This window comes from Pelophylax lessonae, assembly GCF_965119305.1.
Source record: "Pelophylax lessonae genome assembly, chromosome: 3".
Classification (NCBI taxonomy): domain Eukaryota; kingdom Metazoa; phylum Chordata; class Amphibia; order Anura; family Ranidae; genus Pelophylax; species Pelophylax lessonae.
In genome coordinates, this window is record NC_138770.1 from 656,489,393 (window position 1) to 656,511,477 (window position 22,085).

At 43.2% G+C, this 22,085-nt stretch overlaps 1 protein-coding gene across 6 annotated transcripts in view; it reads left to right on the top strand.

Moving 5' to 3' along the window:
• The window catches only part of EML6 (EMAP like 6), a 321,021-nt gene extending 300,340 nt beyond the window's left edge, over positions 1-20,681 (top strand). For 5 of the 6 annotated variants that reach the window (XM_082249282.1, XM_082249283.1, XM_082249284.1 and 2 more), the window contains 11 exons: positions 3,799-3,972; positions 4,140-4,348; positions 5,638-5,795; positions 6,755-6,869; positions 6,955-7,143; positions 7,245-7,417; positions 10,504-10,666; positions 12,643-12,746; positions 13,828-13,981; positions 16,583-16,683; positions 19,926-20,681. In XM_082249282.1, coding sequence (XP_082105408.1) covers positions 3,799-3,972; positions 4,140-4,348; positions 5,638-5,795; positions 6,755-6,869; positions 6,955-7,143; positions 7,245-7,417; positions 10,504-10,666; positions 12,643-12,746; positions 13,828-13,981; positions 16,583-16,683; positions 19,926-19,950 — 1,565 coding nt within the window. In that variant the 3' untranslated portion in view covers positions 19,951-20,681. Of the gene's footprint in view, positions 1-3,798; positions 3,973-4,139; positions 4,349-5,637; positions 5,796-6,754; positions 6,870-6,954; positions 7,144-7,244; positions 7,418-10,503; positions 10,667-12,642; positions 12,747-13,827; positions 13,982-16,582; positions 16,684-19,925 lie in introns of those variants that run through there. The other variant, XM_082249287.1, reaches the window with a different exon arrangement.
• Positions 20,682-22,085: the final 1,404 nt, after the last annotated feature.

Below are 22,085 nucleotides of genomic sequence, written 5' to 3' on the forward strand. Positions count from 1 at the left end.
TGAATGTTTAGATACAATATCTCAGGGGTGTCCAAACTATGGCCCTCCAGCTGTTCAGGAACTACAATTCCCATCATGCCTAGTTATGTCTGTGATTGTCAGAAATTTACAATGCCTCATGGGACGTGTAGTTCCGCAACAGCTGGAGGGCCGTTGTTTGGATATCCCTGCAATATCTGAAGCAGAATGCTGGCTGCTTAATTTATAGAACTACCGTGGGAATGTCTAGTTCACAAATCATTAGCCGGTAAAGCAGCCTTTCCCAACCTTTTTACCCCAGATGAACCCATAAACTATGAGGACTGTACTAAAGGTAATGCAAAAGTAGGCATAGCTTTTTTCATTAAAGCGGAAGTAAACCCATCCATTTAATAGTATCAAAAACAGTTACATTTCTGGCACGTGCCAGAAATGTAACTGTCACATTGGTTGTACTCTCAACCAAACTGTCAAACCCTCCCAATGGCTGGTTCATAACTGAGCACATGTGCAGCATCATGGCAGTTGGAGATTAAACGGAGGCCAAGTAGGCAGCTTCCTTGGCTGAAAATGATAGGAGGGTTTACTTCCACTTTAACTTACTGAGATTGTTCAATTTTCACATGTTGAGTAGAGTATCTCTTCCTGTATACAAAGTTACTACTCAGCATAGTCTCCACAAGCAATGCATTTGCTCCATAGTTGAACCCAATTCTTGAATCCTCTTTGGAAAAATTCAGGTGTGCACAGTTGAACCCACTTCTTCACAGCCACTTTTAACTCATCTGTGTCATCAAATAGTTTTTCCCTGAAGACTGTCCTTCATTGAATTGAACAAGTGGAAGTCGGAGGTCACTAAATCTGGGCTGTACGGTGGATGGGGGACCACTGGCCTGCCGAAAATGTGCCATTTGCTTGAATTATTGACAAAAATGTGTGTAGTTGCACATTGTCGTGGTGAATGTGGATCATTTCAGATTGTTGTTTTTTCCCTTCCTCCTAATGGGTTCTCTAAGCTTCCTAAGTGTCACTTCCATAGACTGATTATTTATTTACAGGTCATAAGGATACACCCATGTGTCATCCCCTGTCATCAGTTCAGCAAAAAAAGTGTCTTCATTGGGTTCAAATGCTTCCAGAAGATCAGAGCAGACTTCCAAACTTCTCTCCTTCAAATCCGGTGTCAACTGTTGTGGTACCCACTTTGTACACACTTTCCGATACCCTAAGACACACATGTCAAACACAAGGCCCGCGGGCCGAATATGACCCTCCAGGCCTTGTCAAGTGGCCCCCGCACCCTATTTTGCAGTTGGAACATGGAGGAACTCCACCACAACAAGCTCTGGCCCTCCGCTCTCTGCTGTCACTTTCAAGCACAGCGACTCCCATAAGTAACAGATGCCGCACACACTCATGGCAGGGACGGATCTCGGGAATCGGAGTGAAAGAGAAACCTCTTTGCAAGGCGAGGCAGAGCCGCCTACATATGTAGGTACTAGAGCCAGGCCAGGTAGAGAGAAATGCGAAAAAGCTTTAGGGAAATGGGTTGCATGCTGTGCATACCGCACCCCTAAACCCTGCACTCTGTACATAATGCACTCCTGAACTCTGCACTCTGTATGTAGCGCACCCCAGATCTAACTGGCCCTTTGAGGGCAATCATACTGCTTATGCGGCCCTTTGATGAAATTGAATTTGACACCCCTGCCCTAAGACTTCCACCATCTTCTGAATGACATTGGGACCACAGTCTAGTTGTGCAACAGGCTCACGGCTTGTGACTTGTCTGTCCATGCAAATCAGTTTATCCACTCACTGATGAGTCTCCCACTGCATGGTTTGTCTTCAATTCTGGTTTCCCCTTCTCTAAACTTCTTCATCCATCTGTGCACATTACTCTTGTCAATGGTGTCATCTTCGTAAACATTCTGTACCCTTCTGGGGATGTTGGACAGCCTGCACCCCTTCTTTGTCAAGAACTTCAACGAAGGCATGTTGCTTCTGCTTGGAATCCATTATTTACATGTAGTGAAGAAGAGTAAGAGTTACTATAGAGGAAAAGTTAGTCTGCCAGCATGTGAAATTTGAATGACCTGTGTAAGTTAATAAAAATGTTATCCCCACTTTTGCATTACTTTTGGTACAGCCCTCGTATTTTCAGGTCTCAGGGAACCCCTACTAAAATACATTTATATGGGGCCATCGAGAAAATGCCACTTACTTTGATGGTCAGTGGGAAGAATGTTCCCCTTACAGTGGTTGACAACTATACAGGCGCTATCAGAGCACTATCAGCCACAGCTCAAGGAACCCCTGGCAACGTTTCAAAGAACCCTACGGTCCACAGATCCCTGGTTGAGAATGGCTGCTGTACAGACTAAGGAAACGTCACGGAAGTAGCAGGCAGTGTTGTCAACTGTAAACCTCTTCCCTATCCTGTCTTCTGCACAATTGCACTGAGCTGGCCACAAATTTAAAAATTACAAAAAATATGCTTTTGTGATGCTCCCTCTTGCCTTTCTGTGCTAATAGACACCAGCCCCCATTATAGTAAGTACAACTTTGCACTTATATGAAATGAGCTCAATTAACAATCAACAAGGCCATTGTTTCATGTTTGGTTTGAACACTAATCCAAAGAACATGATATTCTGGAAGCATATACGCAAAGCATTTGACAAAAAACAAACTTGTTTAAAGATACCATTCTCAAATAAGTGAACCAAAAAGAGTCCAAAAATTCCTTTTTCCTATCGCAAATAGCAAAAGGAAGCCAGTGCATTATGGGGATCCACAAACTCCCACTTTATCAGGGCTTAAACTAATGCCTGGAATCAAAAGGGTTTGAAAGTATTTATAGATATAATATCAAGTGTTTGTACCAGAAGGTTATTTCAGCTTCAAGCTGCCTTATTGAAAATTGAGTCTGCCAATCTGCCGTTTTATTTTTACAATGGCGTGTTGGTTAGTTGGTTAATTTCTTCACAGTACATGTCCTTTTAACATGGGGGAAGTTTCCATTCTCTTCCTAACCCAGAGATACAAGACAAGGTTAGAGTAAATCTCCAAAATTGAGGCAAACCAGCTTTTTAGACCTAGGTTCCTTCAATATGTATTGCCAATAGAAGATTTCCCCATATCTCTTGTTCAGGGGACATCTCTAAAATTTTGGATTCCCCCTCACTTTTTCTCAGTGACTGTGATCAACAGGATAGAGATGGGTAACTCACACCAGTAGGGACACAGAGAGCAAAAAACAAAATTAACAGAGGGTCTAAATGTTCCCCACTCCGTCCTAAACCAGAAAACGAAGTTTTGTCTAGAGCAGAGATAAACAAACTGTGGCCCTCCAGCTGTTGAAAAACTATGAGTCCCATCATGCCTCTGCTTCTGGGTGTCATCCTTGTGGCTGTCAGAGTCTTGCTATGCATCATGGGACTTATAGTTCTGCAACATCTGGAGGGCCACAGTTTGCATACCCCTGGTCTGGAGGTACACCAAGTAAAGGAAATGGACATTTGTAAGTGTCCTGGCTGGCTATAATTGGTCTTAGCCCTCTCAAGTTGCACGGCTTGATCTGCATGAAAATCTGGAAAGATATAAAGGGGAGAAAAGGGAGGAATTCCTATACTATTTCTATATGTAATAAGCCCATACAGTTCCCAGATTACAAAAGCTTTCACCATGGTTTCTAAAAATTCACGCATATGGTCAAACGCTACATTGTAAAATGCCAGGGGCTCTGCCTTATTACCGAATGTTTATGAACTAAAGGCCACACGGATTTGTTGACTTCTGTGGATTTCTTTAATGCAGGGGCTACACCTTCCATTCATATCTGGGATGCCATGAACAAGCAGACTCTGTCCATTCTGAGGTGTTTCCATGCCAAGGGGGTAGGATACATTAATTTCAGTGCCACTGGAAAGCTGCTCTTGTCAGTGGGAGTCGATCCAGAACACACCATAACTGTATGGAGATGGCAAGAAGGTAAGTGTCAGTCTTATGCTAGCCACACACACATGTGCATTGTGAATGAACTCTCCTTAATTAAAAGGGTTCTCTTATGACAGTGTCACATGGTGTTTCCTTTTCCAGTGAAAAAAAATCATAAAAATCAATTTTGTGTATTTAAAGTTGGCCTTCATGTTTCCTAGGTGCAAAAGTTGCTAGTAAAGGAGGCCACATGGAGAGAATATTTGTGGCCGAATTCCGTCCAGACTCGGACACACAATTTGTATCTGTCGGAGTAAAACACATCAAGTTCTGGACGCTGGCGGGGAGCACATTACTATATAAGAAGGGGATTGTTGGATCTGTGGACAATGCCAAAATGCAAACCATGCTTTCTGTTGCCTTTGGTGCTGTAAGTATGATACCAATGTAACACCACCCTGTGAGGACTGCTGAATATAACCGGTTCTTTCCCAAACAGAGGTCACCAGTCACACCAGCAACAGCTCAGTCATTCTGGCTCCAATAAACAGTTTGGGGGTTGTCTTTTTGTGATTTGTTGCTTGCAGAACTTGTAACAGTACAGTATCCAGCTCTAGGTTAGTCCTAGGTCTCCAGCCCTGCCAAAGCTGAGACCCAGGTGAACAGCAACTCAGTCCATAGGTGCTTTAGAGGCAAGCAGCCCCCTCAAGATTTCAGAACCTTCCCTGCTGGGGTAAAAAATAAGTCTCTTCAGTTCTCCCAGCTATTTACCACCTTCTGGGTGCTTTCCTCAGGGATTGACCAGGACATAGTAAATATGCATGCCAGTTATTTGAATTTCCTGCCCTAAGCTCCGGAAACTTCTCCCAGAGTCAGGGTAGAGCAATCAAACTCCCAGCCTGTGAAACCTTGAGGAGACCAGAGAAAATATAATATATACTAAAAGTATAAATAAAGGTTAAACTTTTTTTTAGTTTTGGATAGAGTGCAGAGGGATTATAACTCCCATCAGTTGTTCTTGCTGTCTGTGTCCCCGTCAAGGAGATTAATGCTCTGTATTTGCCCTGTTTACTGTTATCATTGAAAGTGAAAGAAACCCCCATATTTTGAGTTGTCCCAAGAAAAGTAACAGAGGGGAAGTTAGGTTTGCAAGTTAGGCCCCTTTCACACTGGCAGAGTCTGCCAGCGGATCAGCCTGCTCAGTGGGGGATCTCTCTGTGATCCCCGCTGAGCAGGCGGATGACAGGTTCATGTCTGCTCTGCTAATACAGGGTGGACACGGACACAGCCTACGTTCTACTATGGGAGCGTCGGATGAAAATGGACGCCATGTCTGTTTCCATCTGACTGTCATCTGATGCTATCCGCCAGACATATGGGGAATTAATTCCTCCATCTGTCTGTTTTTGGAAAATAGGATCGGATCAGATGTCAGTGGGTATCAACAGGTGCATAGGTCTGCCTAAAAAAACAACAGGCAGACCCGATCGGTCCACCAACGTGAAAGGAACCTTAGTTGCAAAGTTGTGAACTGATCACCTGAACTAGGTGGACTACTGCAGCTCACAGTGAAATAAAAATAGCAAGTACACATAATTCGATGCCATGTAAGATCATTGGTGATTTCAATGTGTGAAAATTACGTGGCCATGAAGCACTGTACTTAACTGGGTCTGGAGGCATACTAACCAGAAAATATATGAACTTGTGTCTCTGCAGAATAGCCTAACTTTCACCGGTGCCATCAATGGAGATGTATACGTCTGGAAAGACCACTTTCTTATACGACTGGTGGCCAAAGCCCACAGTGGACCAGTCTTCACAATGTACACAACACTACGTGATGGACTGATTGTAACTGGTGGGAAAGAGAGGCCGTAAGTATGGCTACTGTAGCCTTGGTGGTATAAATAATGAATTTGTTTTTAGGATTGGAATTGGAACTCTAAGGGACATAAATGGAACAACCGTACCGATCCATGAAAGTCAGCTGGGGCCTAGTTCTATTTTCACTGCAAAGTCCACTCATTGATCACACGCATGAGCCATGACATCATAGCTCATGTCTTATACGCTTCTAGTGATGGCATTGTGATTGGTATAATGCAAACATCATGATCTGCCCAGAATACCAGAATAATATTGTTATTCTATCAGGACAATTTGGGGCCAAAGTAATGATCTAGGAAGGGCTGGCAAAAGAGGAAAAAGGACCAATGTAGGTCTGTATGTGCCGTACCTGTGGGATCCCCGTGGAAGCGGTAAACCACTCTAGTAGGCACAGCTACCACAGTGATCTTCCCCAAGTTTCTGGGTCCCATGCCAAGAGGCTGGCCTGCTGCACTGTGGATACAGGAGGTTGGCCTCGTTGCACAGGCACCGTTCAGTGTACAATTTGCATTTTCTCAATGAATTTAAAGCATTCCCTGATTGGACAGGGTGGTGGCATCACAATCGCCACCTCCTTCACTCAGAGAATTTACAATAATTAAGTAAATACAAAGTGTTCTCCTAATGCTGTTTGTGCCGTGTGGTCGACCGCCTGTATTCACAATGCAGTAAGGCAACAGCTAAGCACAGGACCCGGAAGCTAGTGGAAATCACTAGAGTAGCGGTGCCTACTACAGTGATTTCCAGCATCTATGGAAAGCTGAAAATCCCTGTGGCACATACATACCGTTGGTCCAAGCCGGACCAATTAAACTATGTAAAAATTGCCATACCTGGGATTCAGCTTTAAATATACAAATTCACACATGTACATGCATTAAACTTTTACCTCCCATCTAATTGTAAGTTTTTGATATGTTTACACTTTCTTCTCTTTTATATTTAGTACAAAGGAAGGCGGTGCTGTCAAACTATGGGATCAGGAGATGAAACGCTGTCGGGCATTTCAGCTGGAGACAGGACAGTCGCTGGACTGTGTGCGATCAGTATGCAGAGGGAAGGTACTGCATCTCTTTATCTATCGCTCAGTCATATTATTCCCCAACATGTTGTGTCTGTGCTAACACCCATTACATTCGTTCTCAGGGCAAAGTGTTGGTGGGAACCAAAGATGGTGAAATCATTGAAGTGGGAGAAAAGAATGCTGCTTCTAACATCCTCATTAATGGCCATGTGGAGGGAGAGATTTGGGGTTTGGCAACACATCCCTCCAAAGATATCTTCCTCACTGCCAGTAATGACGGGACAGCAAGGATATGGGACCTGTCTGATAAAGTGAGTACTGTATAACATGCATTTAGGAATCTACATAGAAGACTTTCCTCCTACATGTGGAATGGCGATTGATTGTTGTGTCCTAATTTTGTCTCCTACAGAAGCTGATGAACAAAGTTAGTTTGGGCTACGCTGCCTGCTGTGCTGCTTACAGTCTCAATGGAGAAATGGTCACCATCGGCATGAGGAATGGAGAGTTTGTTATTCTGCTTGTAAATTCTCTAAAGATGTGGGGCAAAAAGAGAGACCGCAAGGGTGCCATACAAGATATCAGGTATGGAATCATGTGTTTTATCAGGGCTCCTCCCAAAGATCAGTAATGTTTTTTTCTGGTACTTCTCTGTTAAAAAAACTGCTGTTGAGAATTATGTGTAGGCACCTTGAGCTGCTTACACATACATACCTGTGGTAGCCTCCAAGACTCTGCCACTGCAGCCAAATTTTCGAACCATTATATTGGGCAAGGCAGTGGCACTACCTGGTAGTGCAGATGCTTGCCTGCCTCTTTCTGCATATTCTTATTGGCCAGTTATGCAGCCCATATTAGCAGTGGGCCATTAGTTATGTGTCGAGGTTGGGACTGATCAGTAGGTTTTGACGCTGGAGTGTAAAAGCTTTTCCAATCTGAATGGCCCGTGATTCAGCTGTAATGGAAAGATTTTGGACCCTTCTGCTGGTATGATTTAGCACTTCTAGAGAGAACCAATAGGGGCATTCATGGTACATCCCATGCAGGCAGTGTTGCACTTCTGAGATTAAGAGGTTGATTTACTAAAGGCAAGTACACTGTGCACTTTGCAAAGTGCAGTTGCACTCTGCGAATGCAATTGCTCCAAAACTTAGTAAATGAGGGAGAACTCTGCTGACTTTCATCATCCAATCATGTGCAAGCAAATATGCTGTTTTTTTATTCTCCTTGCATGTGATTAGCTGTTCTTTGCAAAGATCTAGAGCAGGGGACTCCAAACTTTCTAAACAAAGGGCCGGTTTACTGTCCTTCAGACTTTAAGGGGGCAGTAGTGGCCAGTGGAAGTAGAAAATACCCTAGCGTCAGTGGGTGTAAAAAAAATTACATAGTGCCTGAGCAATAGTGCCCCATTATTGGTATAAGTGGGAGAAATAGTGTCCCATTGCTGGTGCCTCATCATCTGTGTCAGTGTAAGGAAAAATGCCCCATTGTTGGTGTCAGTGAGAGGAATGGGTTCCCCACTCCTGCTGTCAATGGAAGGAATGGTGCCCCCTTGTTGGTGTCAGTGTAAGGAAAAATGCACCATTGTTGATGTCAGTGAGAGGAATGGGTTCCCCACTCCTGCTGTCAATGGAAGGAATGGTGCCCCCTTGTTGGTGTCCGTGTAAGGAAAAATGCCCCATTGTTGGTGTCAGTGAGAGGAATGGGTTCCCCACTCCTGCTGTCAGTGGAAGGAATGGTGTCCCCTTGTTGGTGTCAGTGGAAGGTGCCCTGAGGGTCGGATAATGGCAAGCAAAGGGCCACATTCGGTCCACGGGCCACAGTTTGGAGACAACTGCTCTAGAGAAACTGCACATTGCAAAGTGCGCAGTGTGTTTGCCTTTAGTAAATCAACCCCTCAGTCTCAATACTTGGCTATGACCTTACAAAGTAACTATTCTCATGGAATCAATTGCCAAACCAAACTCTAATCAAGAAATAACTCTCGTATTACAGGACAGCTGTATTACAGCTAGAAAACTGAAATAGTCCCTTTCCCTCCTTAGTATGAGAACAATACTACAATTATTATTATTATTTTATACAGGATTTACATAGTGCCAACAGTTTGTACAGCACTTTACAACATAGTAACATAGTTAGTCAGGTTGAAAAAAGACACAAGTCCAGATGGTTCAACCAAAAAAAAAAAACAGTATTGAAAACCCAACCATACAATCCCATATACACAATACTATACCCGCAGTTGATCTAGAGGAAGGCGAAAAAACCCCGGGAAAGCATGATCCAATTTGCTACAGCAGGAGAAAAAAAAATGTCTTCCTGATCCCCGGAGAGGCAATCGGATATTCCCTGGATCAACTTTACCTAAAAAATGTTAGTACCCATTTATATTATGTACACCTAGGAAAGAATCCAGGCCTTCTTTAAAGCAATCTAGTGAGCTGGCCAGAACCGCCTCTGGAGGGAGTCTATTCCACATATTCACAGCTCTTACGGTGAAGAAACCTTTCCATATTTGGAGACGAAATCTGTTTTCCTCCAGACATAAAGAGTGCCCCCTTGTCCTCTGTGTTGACCTTAAAGTGAACAACTCAACACCAAGTTCACTATATGGACCCCTTATGTATTTATACATGTTGATCATATCCCCTCTTAATCTCCTCTTCTCAAGAGAGAATAAATTCAGTTCCTCTAATCTTTTCTCATAGCTGAGGTCCTCCATGCCTCTTATCAGTTTGGTTGCCCTTCTCTGCACTTTCTCAAGTTCCTCGATATCCTTTTTAAGAACTGGCTCCCAAAACTGAACTGCATATTCCAGATGAGGTCTTACTAATGATTTGTACAGGGGCAAAATTATATCTCTCTCTCTCTGGAGTCCATGCCTCTGTTAATGGACTTGGAAACAGCGGCTTGGCATTGCATGCTATTATTAAGCTTATGATCTACCAGAACACCCAGATCCTTCTCCGCTATGGATTCCCCCAGTTTTACTTCACCTAGTATGTATGATGCATGCCTATTCTTGGCCCCCAAGTGCATAACTTTACATTTATCAACATTAAACCTCATTTGCCACATAGTTGCCCAATGAAACAGTGCATTGAGTTCAACTTGTAAGTTGGAGACATCATGTAAAGAAGTTATTCCACTGCAAAGCTTGGTGTCATCTGCAAAGACTGAAATTGTACTTTTAATCCCAGACCCTATATAATTTATAAAGATATTAAAAGGTAAGGGTCCCAACACTGAACCTTGGGGTACACCACTGATAACCTTAGACCATTCAGAGTAGGAATCATTAACCACTACTCTCTGAATTCTATCTTTTAGCCAATTTTCTATCCAATTACAAACCGATCTTTCCAAGCCAGTAGACTTTACCTTACAAATTAGCCGTGTGTGGGGAACTGTGTCAAATGCTTTTGCAAAATCCAAGTATACTACATCCACAGCCACCCCTCTGTCCAAAGTTTTACTTGACCTTACAACATGAGGGCAGACAGTACAGTTACAATACAATTCAATACAGGGGGAATCAGAGGGCCCCGCTCGTTAGAGCTTACAATCTAGAAACAAAAAATTAAAAAATGTACTATATTGTATATTGTTTTCTCTGAAAGCAATAGCACCACGATACCTTTATACTAACTTTGTTCCTCACTTTCCAGATTCAGTCCTGATAACAGATATCTGGCAGTTGGCTCTGCAGAAAACACGGTTGATTTCTATGATATCACACAAGGCACATCATTAAATAGAATTGGTTACTGCAAAGACATCGCCAGCTTTGTCATACAGATGGACTTTTCTGCTGACAGTAAATATATTCAGGTATGAAATATATAAAAGACTGTTTGTCGTGTTTGGTCAAGTGGCAAGGAGCGCCTGGTACAGTCAAAGTGATTTAGTTAAGCCATTTATGCTGTAAAGCTGTATACATCTAAACATTGCTCATAAGTTACATGCATACAATGTACAGAGCACTTTTTATGCAGGATCTTGCTGCCAGCTATTGGCTGCAAGATTCTGCATGCTAGTTGCTATGTTTTCATATGACCATGTGCATGTACCTTTATAGTCTTGATTAGTTAAGAATGTGTATACAGCCAACATATTTCAAGGGATGTAGCCTAGGAAGTATACAGCCAAGACATTTGCATGTCTTTATAGTCTTGATTAGTTAAGAATGTAGTATACAGCCAACACATTTCAAGGGATGTAGCCAAGGAAGTATACAGTCAACACATTTCAAGGCTGAGCCACGCCCTCTGTGTCTTATGGACACAGAGAGCCGGCTTGGTAGCGTGCACGCACCAGTGCACCCATAGGAAGCCACTTGCTTTGAGGGCACTGGTGCGTGCTCGCTCCTGACCTGGCTCTCTGTGTCCATTAGCAGGGCCGACCTTAGGTGTTCAGGCGCCCTGTGCGAGCTAATCCTGTGGCGCCCCCCTCCGCGCGCGTGAGCCCCCTCCCCCCCCCACCTGCACATTTTCTTGCACTTTTTTTTCCTCTATTTGACTTTTCTTTTTTATGATCACTAATAACTTAGCCCCCCTTACATTAGAGACCCCTCACAGAGCCCCTCTTACATCAAAGACCCCCTTACATTAGAGACCCCCACAGAGCCCCCCCTTACACCAGAGACTCCCCCCACAGAGCCCTTCTTACATCAGAGACCCCCCCCACACAGAGCCCCCCCTTACAGCAGAGACCCCCACACAGACCTCCCCTTACATCAGAGACCCCCACACTGAACCTCCAGGCCTTGGTCGCCGCTTACCTCCCGCTGTGCGGCCTGATCATCTGCGAGCTGTGATGGCCGCGCGGCGCCCCTGGTGCCCATGGCGCCCTGTGCGGCCGCACAGCTCGCACACCCCAAAGGCCGGCCCTGTCCGTTAGACACAGAGAGCATGGCTCAGCCTGCCCCCTCCTCACTGGCTGTGATTGACAGCAGCGGGAGACAATGGCTCCTGCTGTTGCATTTCAGCCAATCAGGAGGGAGAGACCCGGCAGAGCCTCAGGTCTTACGCAAATTGCTGGATTGAGATTGGACATAGGTAAGTATTAGGGGGGGGGTGGAGGGGGGAGCTGCAAACTAAAGGTTTTTTTACCTTCATGCATAAAATGCATGAAGATAAGAAACCTTCAGCCTCAACAACCACTTTAAAGCAGAATTCAACCCTCCTATCCTTTACAGCCAAGAATGCTGCTTCTGTTTGATCTTCAACTGCCATGGTACTGCACATGTGATCAGTTATGACACCAGCTATTTGATGGTTTAACAGTTTGGATGAGAACACAAGCAAATTGACAGTTAGTAATCCCGGCATTTCAGGAATGTAACTTTTTTTTTAACCCGTTTAATCGATGGGTTTAGCTCCGCTTTACGATTTACTGCTATTCAGGGACTCTGGGCTTCAGCAAAATGGCAGCCTCCAGCAAGAAGAACCTGGAGCAATCCAGGAGGCAATTTACAGCTAACTAATTCAATTCTGGTAGCATAGTTATTAATGTGGAATGTATGTTCCTTGCTAAAGAACATTATTTTATATCAAGTCTTTATGGGTAAAGTTCCGCTTTAAATACAGTATCCAGCTAGCCTTAGTAATTACTGTTATGCAGGTTCAGTTTTTGTAATATTTATCCCCCAGGAAAAGATTATACACCTACCATGACACACCATGTTCAAGATCACTTCTATAATATATTTATCTTAGCGTATCAATTGTGTCATCACTAGCACTTTGACAAAGAAGACTTCTGTGCTGTGCTGCTTCTATCTGGAATAGACATGTTTTTATTTTCAGGTAGCAACTGGTGCTTACAAACGTCAAGTCCATGAAGTGCCATCAGGAAAGCAGATAACCGACCCAGCAGTTATAGAAAGGATTACGTGGGCCACATGGACAAGGTAATATAAGACACAAGCCTAATTTTTTCGGAATATGTACATATGAATATGGTAACTGGCGTCCTCCCGACTTGTCCCTTGCAGTGTTAATTTCGTCGACTAAAACCGACTAAAACGTTTTCGTCGACTAACACAATTCAGATGACTAGAATACGACTAAAACTAAAATGGCATTTTAGTCTTAAGACTAAAATATGACTAAAACTAAAATGGCATTTTAGTCAAAAGACTATAACTAAAACTAAATCGAAATTTGCTGCCAAAAATTAACACTGGTGCATGCTCAAAGCATAAATAATAACATATTAGATTTTTCACTCCAGGACCAGCAGTAGTATATAATGAGTTTGAAAATTGTAGAGAAATGCTTAAATAATGCATTACAAATTACAATTGAACTACACCCATTTGATTATAGATGACTAAAATGAGTTTTAGTCGACTAAAATGTAGGGCGTTTTAGTTGACTAAAATATACTGGAGTTTTAGTCGACTAAATACGACTAAAACTAAAACACTTGCAGAAGACTAAAATGGGACTAAAACTAAAATGCCATTTTAGTCCTAAGACTAAGACTAAAACTAAATTGAAATTTGCTGCCAAAATTAACACTGGTCCCTTGAGTGTGTGAAGGCCGTGAGAGTATTATATTGGGGGGATGGGGACTAATGTGAATGGCCTATAGTTGAGTCATCAGTTTACAGTGGACTGACAGTTCATTTCAACCTCTTTCCCCCTTTTTCTGGAAAGGATCTCTGACTTTTCTGGAAAGGATCTCTGACTTTTCTGGAAAGGATCTCTGACTTTTCTGGAAAGGATCTCTGACTTTTCTGGAAAGGTTCTCTGACTTTTCTGGAAAGGTTCTCTGACTTTTCTGGGAAGGTTCTCTGACTTTTCTGGGAAGGTTCTCTGACTTTTCTGGAAAGGTTCTCTGACTTTTCTGGGAAGGTTCTCTGACTTTTCTGGAAATGACCTCCTGGCTTCACTGTTATTTTTGAACTAATGATGTATGATGGATTATTGTCTAGAGATAACAATAGGGAGTGTGCATTGTTCTCATAGATGTCTTGTTATTTGCAGTATCCTGGGGGATGAAGTGATTGGAATCTGGCCACGAAATGCAGATAAAGCCGATGTAAACTGTGCCAGCGTGTCCCATGCTGGTCTAAACATCGCCACAGGAGATGACTTCGGCCTTGTTAAACTTTTTGACTTTCCTTGCACTGAAAAGTTTGTAAGTAAAGTATGATTGTAGAATTTCTGCATTCTGAATGCCCTCCATTGATATGTTTGGAGTAATCACTGGGTATACTGGGTGTACTGGGCTGTGTATGCTAGAAAAGCTGGCAAAGAGACTGGTGACCTCTGTACAGTTATGAACCCTATGCAGGTCTGTGCTGAGACATATTCAAGTACAATATTCATTTGTGGCCAGCTGTCAGGCTGACGGAGGTCTGTTATTGCACAGCAGTAGAGCAGAAAATCACCATAAAAAACACCTAGATGTGAGCGGAAACCTGAATGACCTGTTTCCCAACCTCCATCTGTTCTGTGGATCAGTGGTGTATTTTGGTTTTGTGCTGCCCTAAGCAAGACTAAAATTGGGCGCTCCCTCCTATGTAAATATGCCCCACTCCTTTTTTAACAGATGTTGCTCCCTCCAAAATTGAAGGACTACAAGTCCCAGCATTAACTCCTGAGATCTCATAAGGGGGGGTGAGAGGGGGTGGGAGAGAGAGAAGTGTGAAGGAGAGAGAGAGTGGGGTGGGTGAGGGAGGGAGAGGGGGGGATGAAAGAGAGGGGGGGTGAGAGAGAGAGGGGGAATCAAAGAGTGAGAGGGGGGATGAGAGGGAGAGAGAGAGGGGGGTGATAGAGAGGGGGTGAGAGAGGCGGCTCTAGCAACCAGTGGCCAATAGAGTCTCAGGTGGAGGGGGGGGGGCGGCTTTTTTTGCTGCCCCCCTGCAAAGTGCCGCCCTAGGCCTGGGCCTTGTTGGCCTAAGCCAAAATACAGCACTGCTGTCAGAGGCGTAACTAGAACCTTCAGGGCCCCGATGCAAGAAACCATGAAGGGCCCCCCAGACCCCTGGCCGGGGCCCTTCCCTTCAAGCCCGGGACTCTTCCCACTAATCCTGGGGCTCTTTACTCTCGTTGCATGGCCTTTTATTATGGTCCCGCAGCAGGATCCTTTCACAAGTTCTGCAGTGGGCCCCCTTCCTGCAATCTTGGGGCCTCCCCACAGTGGTGCAATGCCAGGGCCCGGTCGCAAGTGTGACCTTTGAGATCCTGGAAGTTCACCCACTGTTTTGCTACCGGGCCCCCTGGAGTATGGGGCCCGGTAGCAATTGCAACCCCTGTAGTTACGCCCCTGACTGCTGTGGATACAAGACAAACAAAATACTGGAGACTTGGCATCAAAGAGCCGGGTCTTCTAAACTTTACAAAATGGGGTTGATTTATTAAAACTGGAGAGTGCAAAATCTGGTGCAGCTCTGTATAGAAGCCAATCAGCTTCCAGGTTTTTCTTTTTTGTCAAAGTTTAATTGAACAAGCTGTAGTTAGAAGCTGATTGGCTACCATGCAGAGCTGCGCCAGATTTTGCACTCTCCAGTTTCAGTAAATAAACCCCTGTGTTTCCAAGTATTGTCAAATGCAGTCCTTGAATCCTCCCATGATTCAGATTTGTTTGATTTAAAGAACTCCAGTATCAGCTAATTTTAACATGGCCAAATCTGTGTTTTTCCAATTTAATTTATTTAACCCTTTTAATGCCACCGCCGTATGCATTATAGCGGTGGCAGCAGGGGGCTTTACACACTCCCGGTGGTTTTCTAATGAAAGTGATTTGGTGGCTGTACAGTGATCTGCACTTCATTAGCTTCAATGGAAGGCAAAAAAGACATCAGGGTCTAAAAGATCCATGATGTCTCATTAAAGAGAACCTGTCTTAAACATATTATACCACATAGGGGACTCTTTGTTCTCTATGTAATACCAAAAGATTTTCGTTTTTCTACTTTCACTAAAACAAGTTACACCCAAGCACTTAAATCACTCCCCCACCTTGCCCCCACGTGCACACACACATGATCACAAACCCAGGGTGCCTACATACAAAAACGCCACTTACGATACCCATGTTGTCCTCACATGCGCTGTAGAGAGAGCAAAAATTTTAGGGTCAATATTCACAATTACTGTAATTCTAAACTGATGACCTGTAGGAGTTTTTAAAGCCCCAATTATAGAAAATATAGGGTATCGAAGTTCATTGTTGTTTTGCGGACATGTGCAAATTTAAAGCTTGACATGTTGGGTTTCTATTTACTTAGTGCACTCTAATCTAATCTGAAATTTACTTTTGTCACATGAAACCGCTAAATCACCCACTAAAAGTCTTGCTTATTTGGATTTGCTATTTCATCTCACAAAGAAAATCTGCAGAGCTATTTGTCCTGTGAAAATGCATGTGCATTAGTTCTGTGCGAATGAGGGCAAAATTATATGTTAGCATTAGCAGGCTATATTCTATCCAGGTCGACTGTTATTCATTCATAAGGAATAGGGTGAATCTGAAAAATAACACAATATGGCCACCAGATGGAGCTGATGATCATAGGAAATAATTACGTATTCTTCGTCTAGTGGCCATACTGCAGAAATGCCAGACTGAAGCTAGAGGCATTTTAAAGAGTGATAAACATTGTAAATTGATGTGTATTCTTATTTTTGATCCTACACAATACAAATAATGCACAGTAATGAAATATGCTTTCTGTGCCTATAAAGATTGTCCAAGGATGAGATGGTGATTTATATGATTGTGCTTTCTTTCCAGGCCAAACATAAGCGGTATTTTGGTCACTCGGCACATGTGACTAATGTACGCTTCTCGCATGATGACAAATATCTTATAAGCACTGGAGGGGATGACTGCAGGTAACAACCACTTTCCTTTATCAGTACTTTAGAGATTTAATTACTACTTACTATTATGGAAACCAGAAAAGACTTAAGAAATGTAACTTGCTTAAAGGGAAACTGGTTTAGGTCCAATTTATTTTATTTGTTTCAAAAGCAGTATTTCATACATTTTCCTTTACTTCTTTTTACACAATATTTATTTGACATATACACATTTAATTCAGGGTGCACTCATGAGTCTAATGCGATGGAGCATTTTAGGTTTCATCAAGTTGTGTACCTTCAGACTCTCTCTAACTGAACCTAATCTAGCATAGGAATAAAGCAGGGAGGGAAGGGCAAGGAGTTGCAGCTGGTGGAGTAGATTTTAGCTTGAGCCATTGAGGTCTGTAAGCATTAGGCTTTTGTTAGGCAGAGTGGCTAGGAACTTCCTGATGACTTCACTGGAAGCGATTATAAATCACTTTAGTGGGGATCACAGGCAGCAATAAAGACCTGACTGAGGGAAATGTTTTGGCTGGAGTTGAAGCGGAACTAAACCCGCCTGTCTTACAGCCAAGGAAGCTGCCATCTTAGCCTCCATTTGGTTTGCAGTTGTGCTGCACATGTGATTAGTTGTGACATTTGATGGCTTGGCAGTTGGTATGAGAACACAAGCAACTGTGACACATTCAAGGCATGTAACTAACTGTTTTGCGGAAACCATTAAATCAATGGATTTAGGGCTCTGCTCACACTAGTGCAACTCCATAGATTTCAAGTGCGACTTTACACTCTCTGGCACTCAAGTCGCAAGCAAGTTGCATCAAAGTAGCACTGGAACCTTTTCAAAGTAGCTGCGACTTTAAGTCACATAGATTGGAACAATGCTACTGAAATCAATCAGCTGCGACTTGTCATGCAACTTTTGTGTCCAAAGTCACATGACAAGTCGCACTAGTGTGAACGGATTTTAAGTTTAAAACCCAGCTCCAGGCAGGTAAAAAATGACCCCATGCAGTGGGACTGTGCCTGCACTGCAAAGGTTAAAAGTTTGTTTTGTCCAGGGGAGAGGAGAAACCGTTTTACTTACCTGATCATCTCCTCCCCTTGCAGGTGGGGCTCCCCCACAATCTGGCAGTGGACTGTCCCTCTGCGTACTGCCACCATTCATTGAATGCCTTGTATTTTTTTCAACAAATTCAAGGCGTTCTCTCATTGGATTATGTGGAGATTGTGATGTCACAAGCCCTCTTCTCCACCATGTCCTATCAGAGAATGGCTTATATTCATTGAAACAATTACAAAAAGCATTTTATGAATGGACACGATGGAGAGGAGGGGTAATGACTTCACACTCCCCACCTTGTCAGAGAATGCCTTGAATTCACTGGCCCTGTGGTCAGTGTACAGAGGGGAGGCTGCTTGCACTCAACCTGGTCGATTGCAGCGATCACCATAGAAGTGTTGATTACTGCAGTAATTGGCAGATTCCCCAGTGAACCCTCAGGTTTGAGATGTGCATATCTACTTTGTGTCAGACTACACACTTCAGTACTATGAAAAAGTTTTAGGCAGGTGTGAATAAATGCTGTAAAGAAAGAATGCTTTCAAAAATATATATTTCAATTGTTTATTTTTATCAATTTACAAAATGCAAAGTGAGCGAACGGAAGAAAAATCTTATATCAATATTTGGTGTGTCTTTGGATTCAAATCAGCATCAATTCTTACACTTGCACAAAGTCAGGGATTATGTAAGATTGCCACACAATGGCAAGGCTGAAGACAGAAGGACATCCCATCCTAAGGGATCCCGTTTGTTATTTACATAGTTACATAGTTACATAGTAGGTGAGGTTGAATAAAGACAATAGTCCATCCAGTTCAACCTGTGTCGGTGTGTGTGGCCGTAATCATCTCACATAGCCCTGAATGTTCTGATCCTTGAGATGTACGTCTAAGAGTCTTTTGAAAGCCACCATACTTCCCGCAGAAACCACCTCTTGTGGTAGAGAATTCCACAATCTTGTAGCCCTAACAGTAAAGAACCCCCCACGTTGCCTGAGGTTAAAACGCTTCTCCTCTAATCACATTGTATGCCCTCGAGTCCTCATGCAATCCCTTTGACTGAACAGCTTTTTTTCTAAGCTGAGATCCCCATTGAGATATTTATAAATTGCTATCTTTGCTGATAGTAAGTATAGACTGAACACAGCAACAAGACACAAGTTAGTTATACTGTCCTCGGGCAAAGATTTCAAAGCAGACTGGGATTTCAAGATGTGCTGTTCAAGGTCTTTTGAAGAAGCACACATAAACGGGCAATGTTGAGGACTGCAGACACAGTGATTGGCCAAGGAAACTTAGTGCACCAGATGAGAGACATAATGCTTACTTCCCTTCTACATCAGAAGATGTCCAACAGTGCCATCAGGACATAACTGGTGGAAACCAGTGGGCTCAGGTACACCCATCTACTGTCCATAGAAGTCTGGCCAGAAGTGGTCTTAATGGAAGAATTGTGCCCAAAAAGCCATACCTCAGACATGGATACAAGACTAAGCAACTCAACTATGCATGAAAAGAGGAATTGGGGTTCAGAAAAATGGCAGCAGGTGCCCTGGACTTATGAGTCAAAATGTGAAAGGGGTGAAGGGCTGGAGAGCGGTACAATAATGAGTGTCTGCATGATACAGTGAAGCATGGTGGAGGTCCCTTGCAAGTTTGGGGCTGCAATTCTGAAAATGGGAGTTGGAGATTTGGTCAGGATCAATGGTATCCTCAATGCCAAGAAATACAGGCAGATACTTGTCCATCATGGCATACCATCAGCCAGGAGTGCGATTGGCCCCAAATTTATTCTGCAGCAGGGCAACGACCCCCAAACATGCAGCTAATGTCATTAAGAACTATCTTCAGCGTAAAGTCCTGGAAGTGATAGTTTGGCCCCCACAGAGCCCTGATCTCACCTTCATGGAGTCTGTCTGAGGTGACATGAAGAGACAGAAGGATTTGAGGCAGCCTACATTCTCAGAAGATCTGTGATTAGTTCTCCAAGATGTTTGAGTTCCTTCAAAAACTGTGTTTAAGTGTACCATTGATGCTGTTTTGAAGGGAAAGGGTGGTCACACCAAATATAAATTTCTTAATTTTTAGCATTTTTTCACACCTGTCTAAAACATTTGCACAGTAGTGTATCACATAATGCAAACTGTATATTTCTTAAGAAAAATAGAATTGTGTTAATTTAATTATTTCCCTTCTCTTCCTTTCAGTGTATTTGTCTGGCGATGTTTATAATGTGAACTATGGAGGCCGAAAACGATTTAGCTGCTCCCCCTTGTCATCTTGCTGCACACGTCCTTGTAAAATGCTGCATGAGTTCTGGTGTTATATTACTGTAAGATAACGATACAAAGACTGCGTGTTTTAGGGGAATCTGAAGTACAAAGCCGTTTTTTTTACAGAGAATACACAGAAAAGCCGTCCATTGGATCGTACGCGTCACCGGCCAAACATGTTCTCTTTAGCCTTTTGTTATATATTTTAGATTTTATAGAGATATTCTAAGAAGTTTACAGTTTTGGCCATTGATATTTCAAGTATGGATTTTTTTTCCGGAGAGAACCGGCGCTGCATCCTTAGTGAAAATTGCACTTTTTGTATAATGAGAACTGTCATGCTATTTTTGCATTTTCTATTTTACATAAGCCATGTTCGAAGCACTTGTACTTTTTCTTTGCAGTTGTTTTATTTCGACTCATAAAGTGCCTTGATCTATTTGTTATCGGCCAGCCTCATGCCACGGCGCACAGCAATGGTGCTATTAACGTTCTCAGTGATGGCGGCTTTACACAGAGTGAGATTTCTTCATTTTTTTTTTTTTGTGACTCGATGTGTGAATAATCGCCTGGTCATTACTATACAGCGCAGGCACACAGGAACACGGGGATATATATTGTCCAGGAAGGGCTTTAGCCCCAGCTGTGGGATATTTAATCGCTTAGTGTAAAGTTAAACTCTTTCTGAAATTTTTTTGCAAAACATTTTAGGCAATGTGTTTTTTTTTTCTTAAATTGGACATTTTTTGTCAAAAAGGAATTAATAATAATAATAAGAAGAATTAATCTCATTGTACTGAGCCATTAAATTGCTCATATGTAACTGAGCCTCAAATCAGTTTACTACTGCAATTAATAATTAATACAGTCAGTTTACTATTGCAATTAATAATTAATACAGTCAATGTACTACTTACCTTAGAAAGTGTCCATCAACATACAGTTGGCCAAAACAGCGGCTCGGCAGCAGTGTATGGGAGGTGACAACTGTTACTATGTCCATAGTTCTGGGTGGTAACAGCAGTTGTCTAGGCCCATGGCTCCGGGACTAATACTGGGCCCATGGCTGTGGAAGGTGACAACTGTTACTGGGCCTGTGACTCTGGAAAAATACTATTGTCTGGACCAATGGCGTTTGGAGGTAACATATGTTGTCTAGGCCCATGGCTCTGAGAGGTAACATATGTTGTCTAGGGCCATGGCTCTAGGAGGTAACAACTGTTTGTTAATGGGCCCATGAGTTTCAGAAGTAACAGCAGTTGTCTAGGCCCATGACTTTAGAAGGGGACAACTGTTACTCTTCATATTACTCTGGGAGGTAGTAACTTTTGTCTAAGCCCATGACTTTTGGAGGTAATAGCTGTTGTCTAGGATTATGTTTCTGGAGGGTAACATCTGTTGTCTGGGTCCATGGCTCAGAAAGGTAGGAATGGTTGTCTGGACCCATGTCTCTGGAAGGTGACAATGGTTGTCTAGGCCCATGGCTCTAGGAGATAACAACAGTTACTGGACCCATGGCTCTGGAAGGTGACAAATGTTAGTGGTCCCACAGTTCTGAAAGGTAATAGTGGTTGCCTAGGCCTTTGGCTCTGGGACTATTACAGGTCTCATGGCTCTGAAAGGTTACAGCTGTTACTGGACCTATGGCTCTGGGAGCCAATGGCTTTATGAGGTAACAGCTGTTGTCTAGGTCCATGGATCTGGAAGGTAACATCTATTGTCTTGGTCCATGGCCCAGGAACATTGCAACTGTTTTCTGGACCCATGCCTCTGGGAGGTGACAATTATTGTCTAGGCACCTGGTTCTGGGAGGTAACAATTGTTACTGTACCCATGGCTCTGAATAATGACAACTGTTACTGGTTCTATGGCTCTGCAGTAACTGTTGTCTGGGCCAATGACTGTTTAAGGTAACAGCTGTTGTCAAGGCCCAGCTCTGGGAGGTGAAACTGTTACTGGGCCCATGGCTCTGGGAGGTGATAACTGTTACTGGGCCCATGGCTCTGGGAGGTGATAACTGTTACTGGGCCCATGGCTCTGGGAGGTGATAACTGTTACTGGGCCCATGGCTCTGGGAGGTGATAACTGTTACTG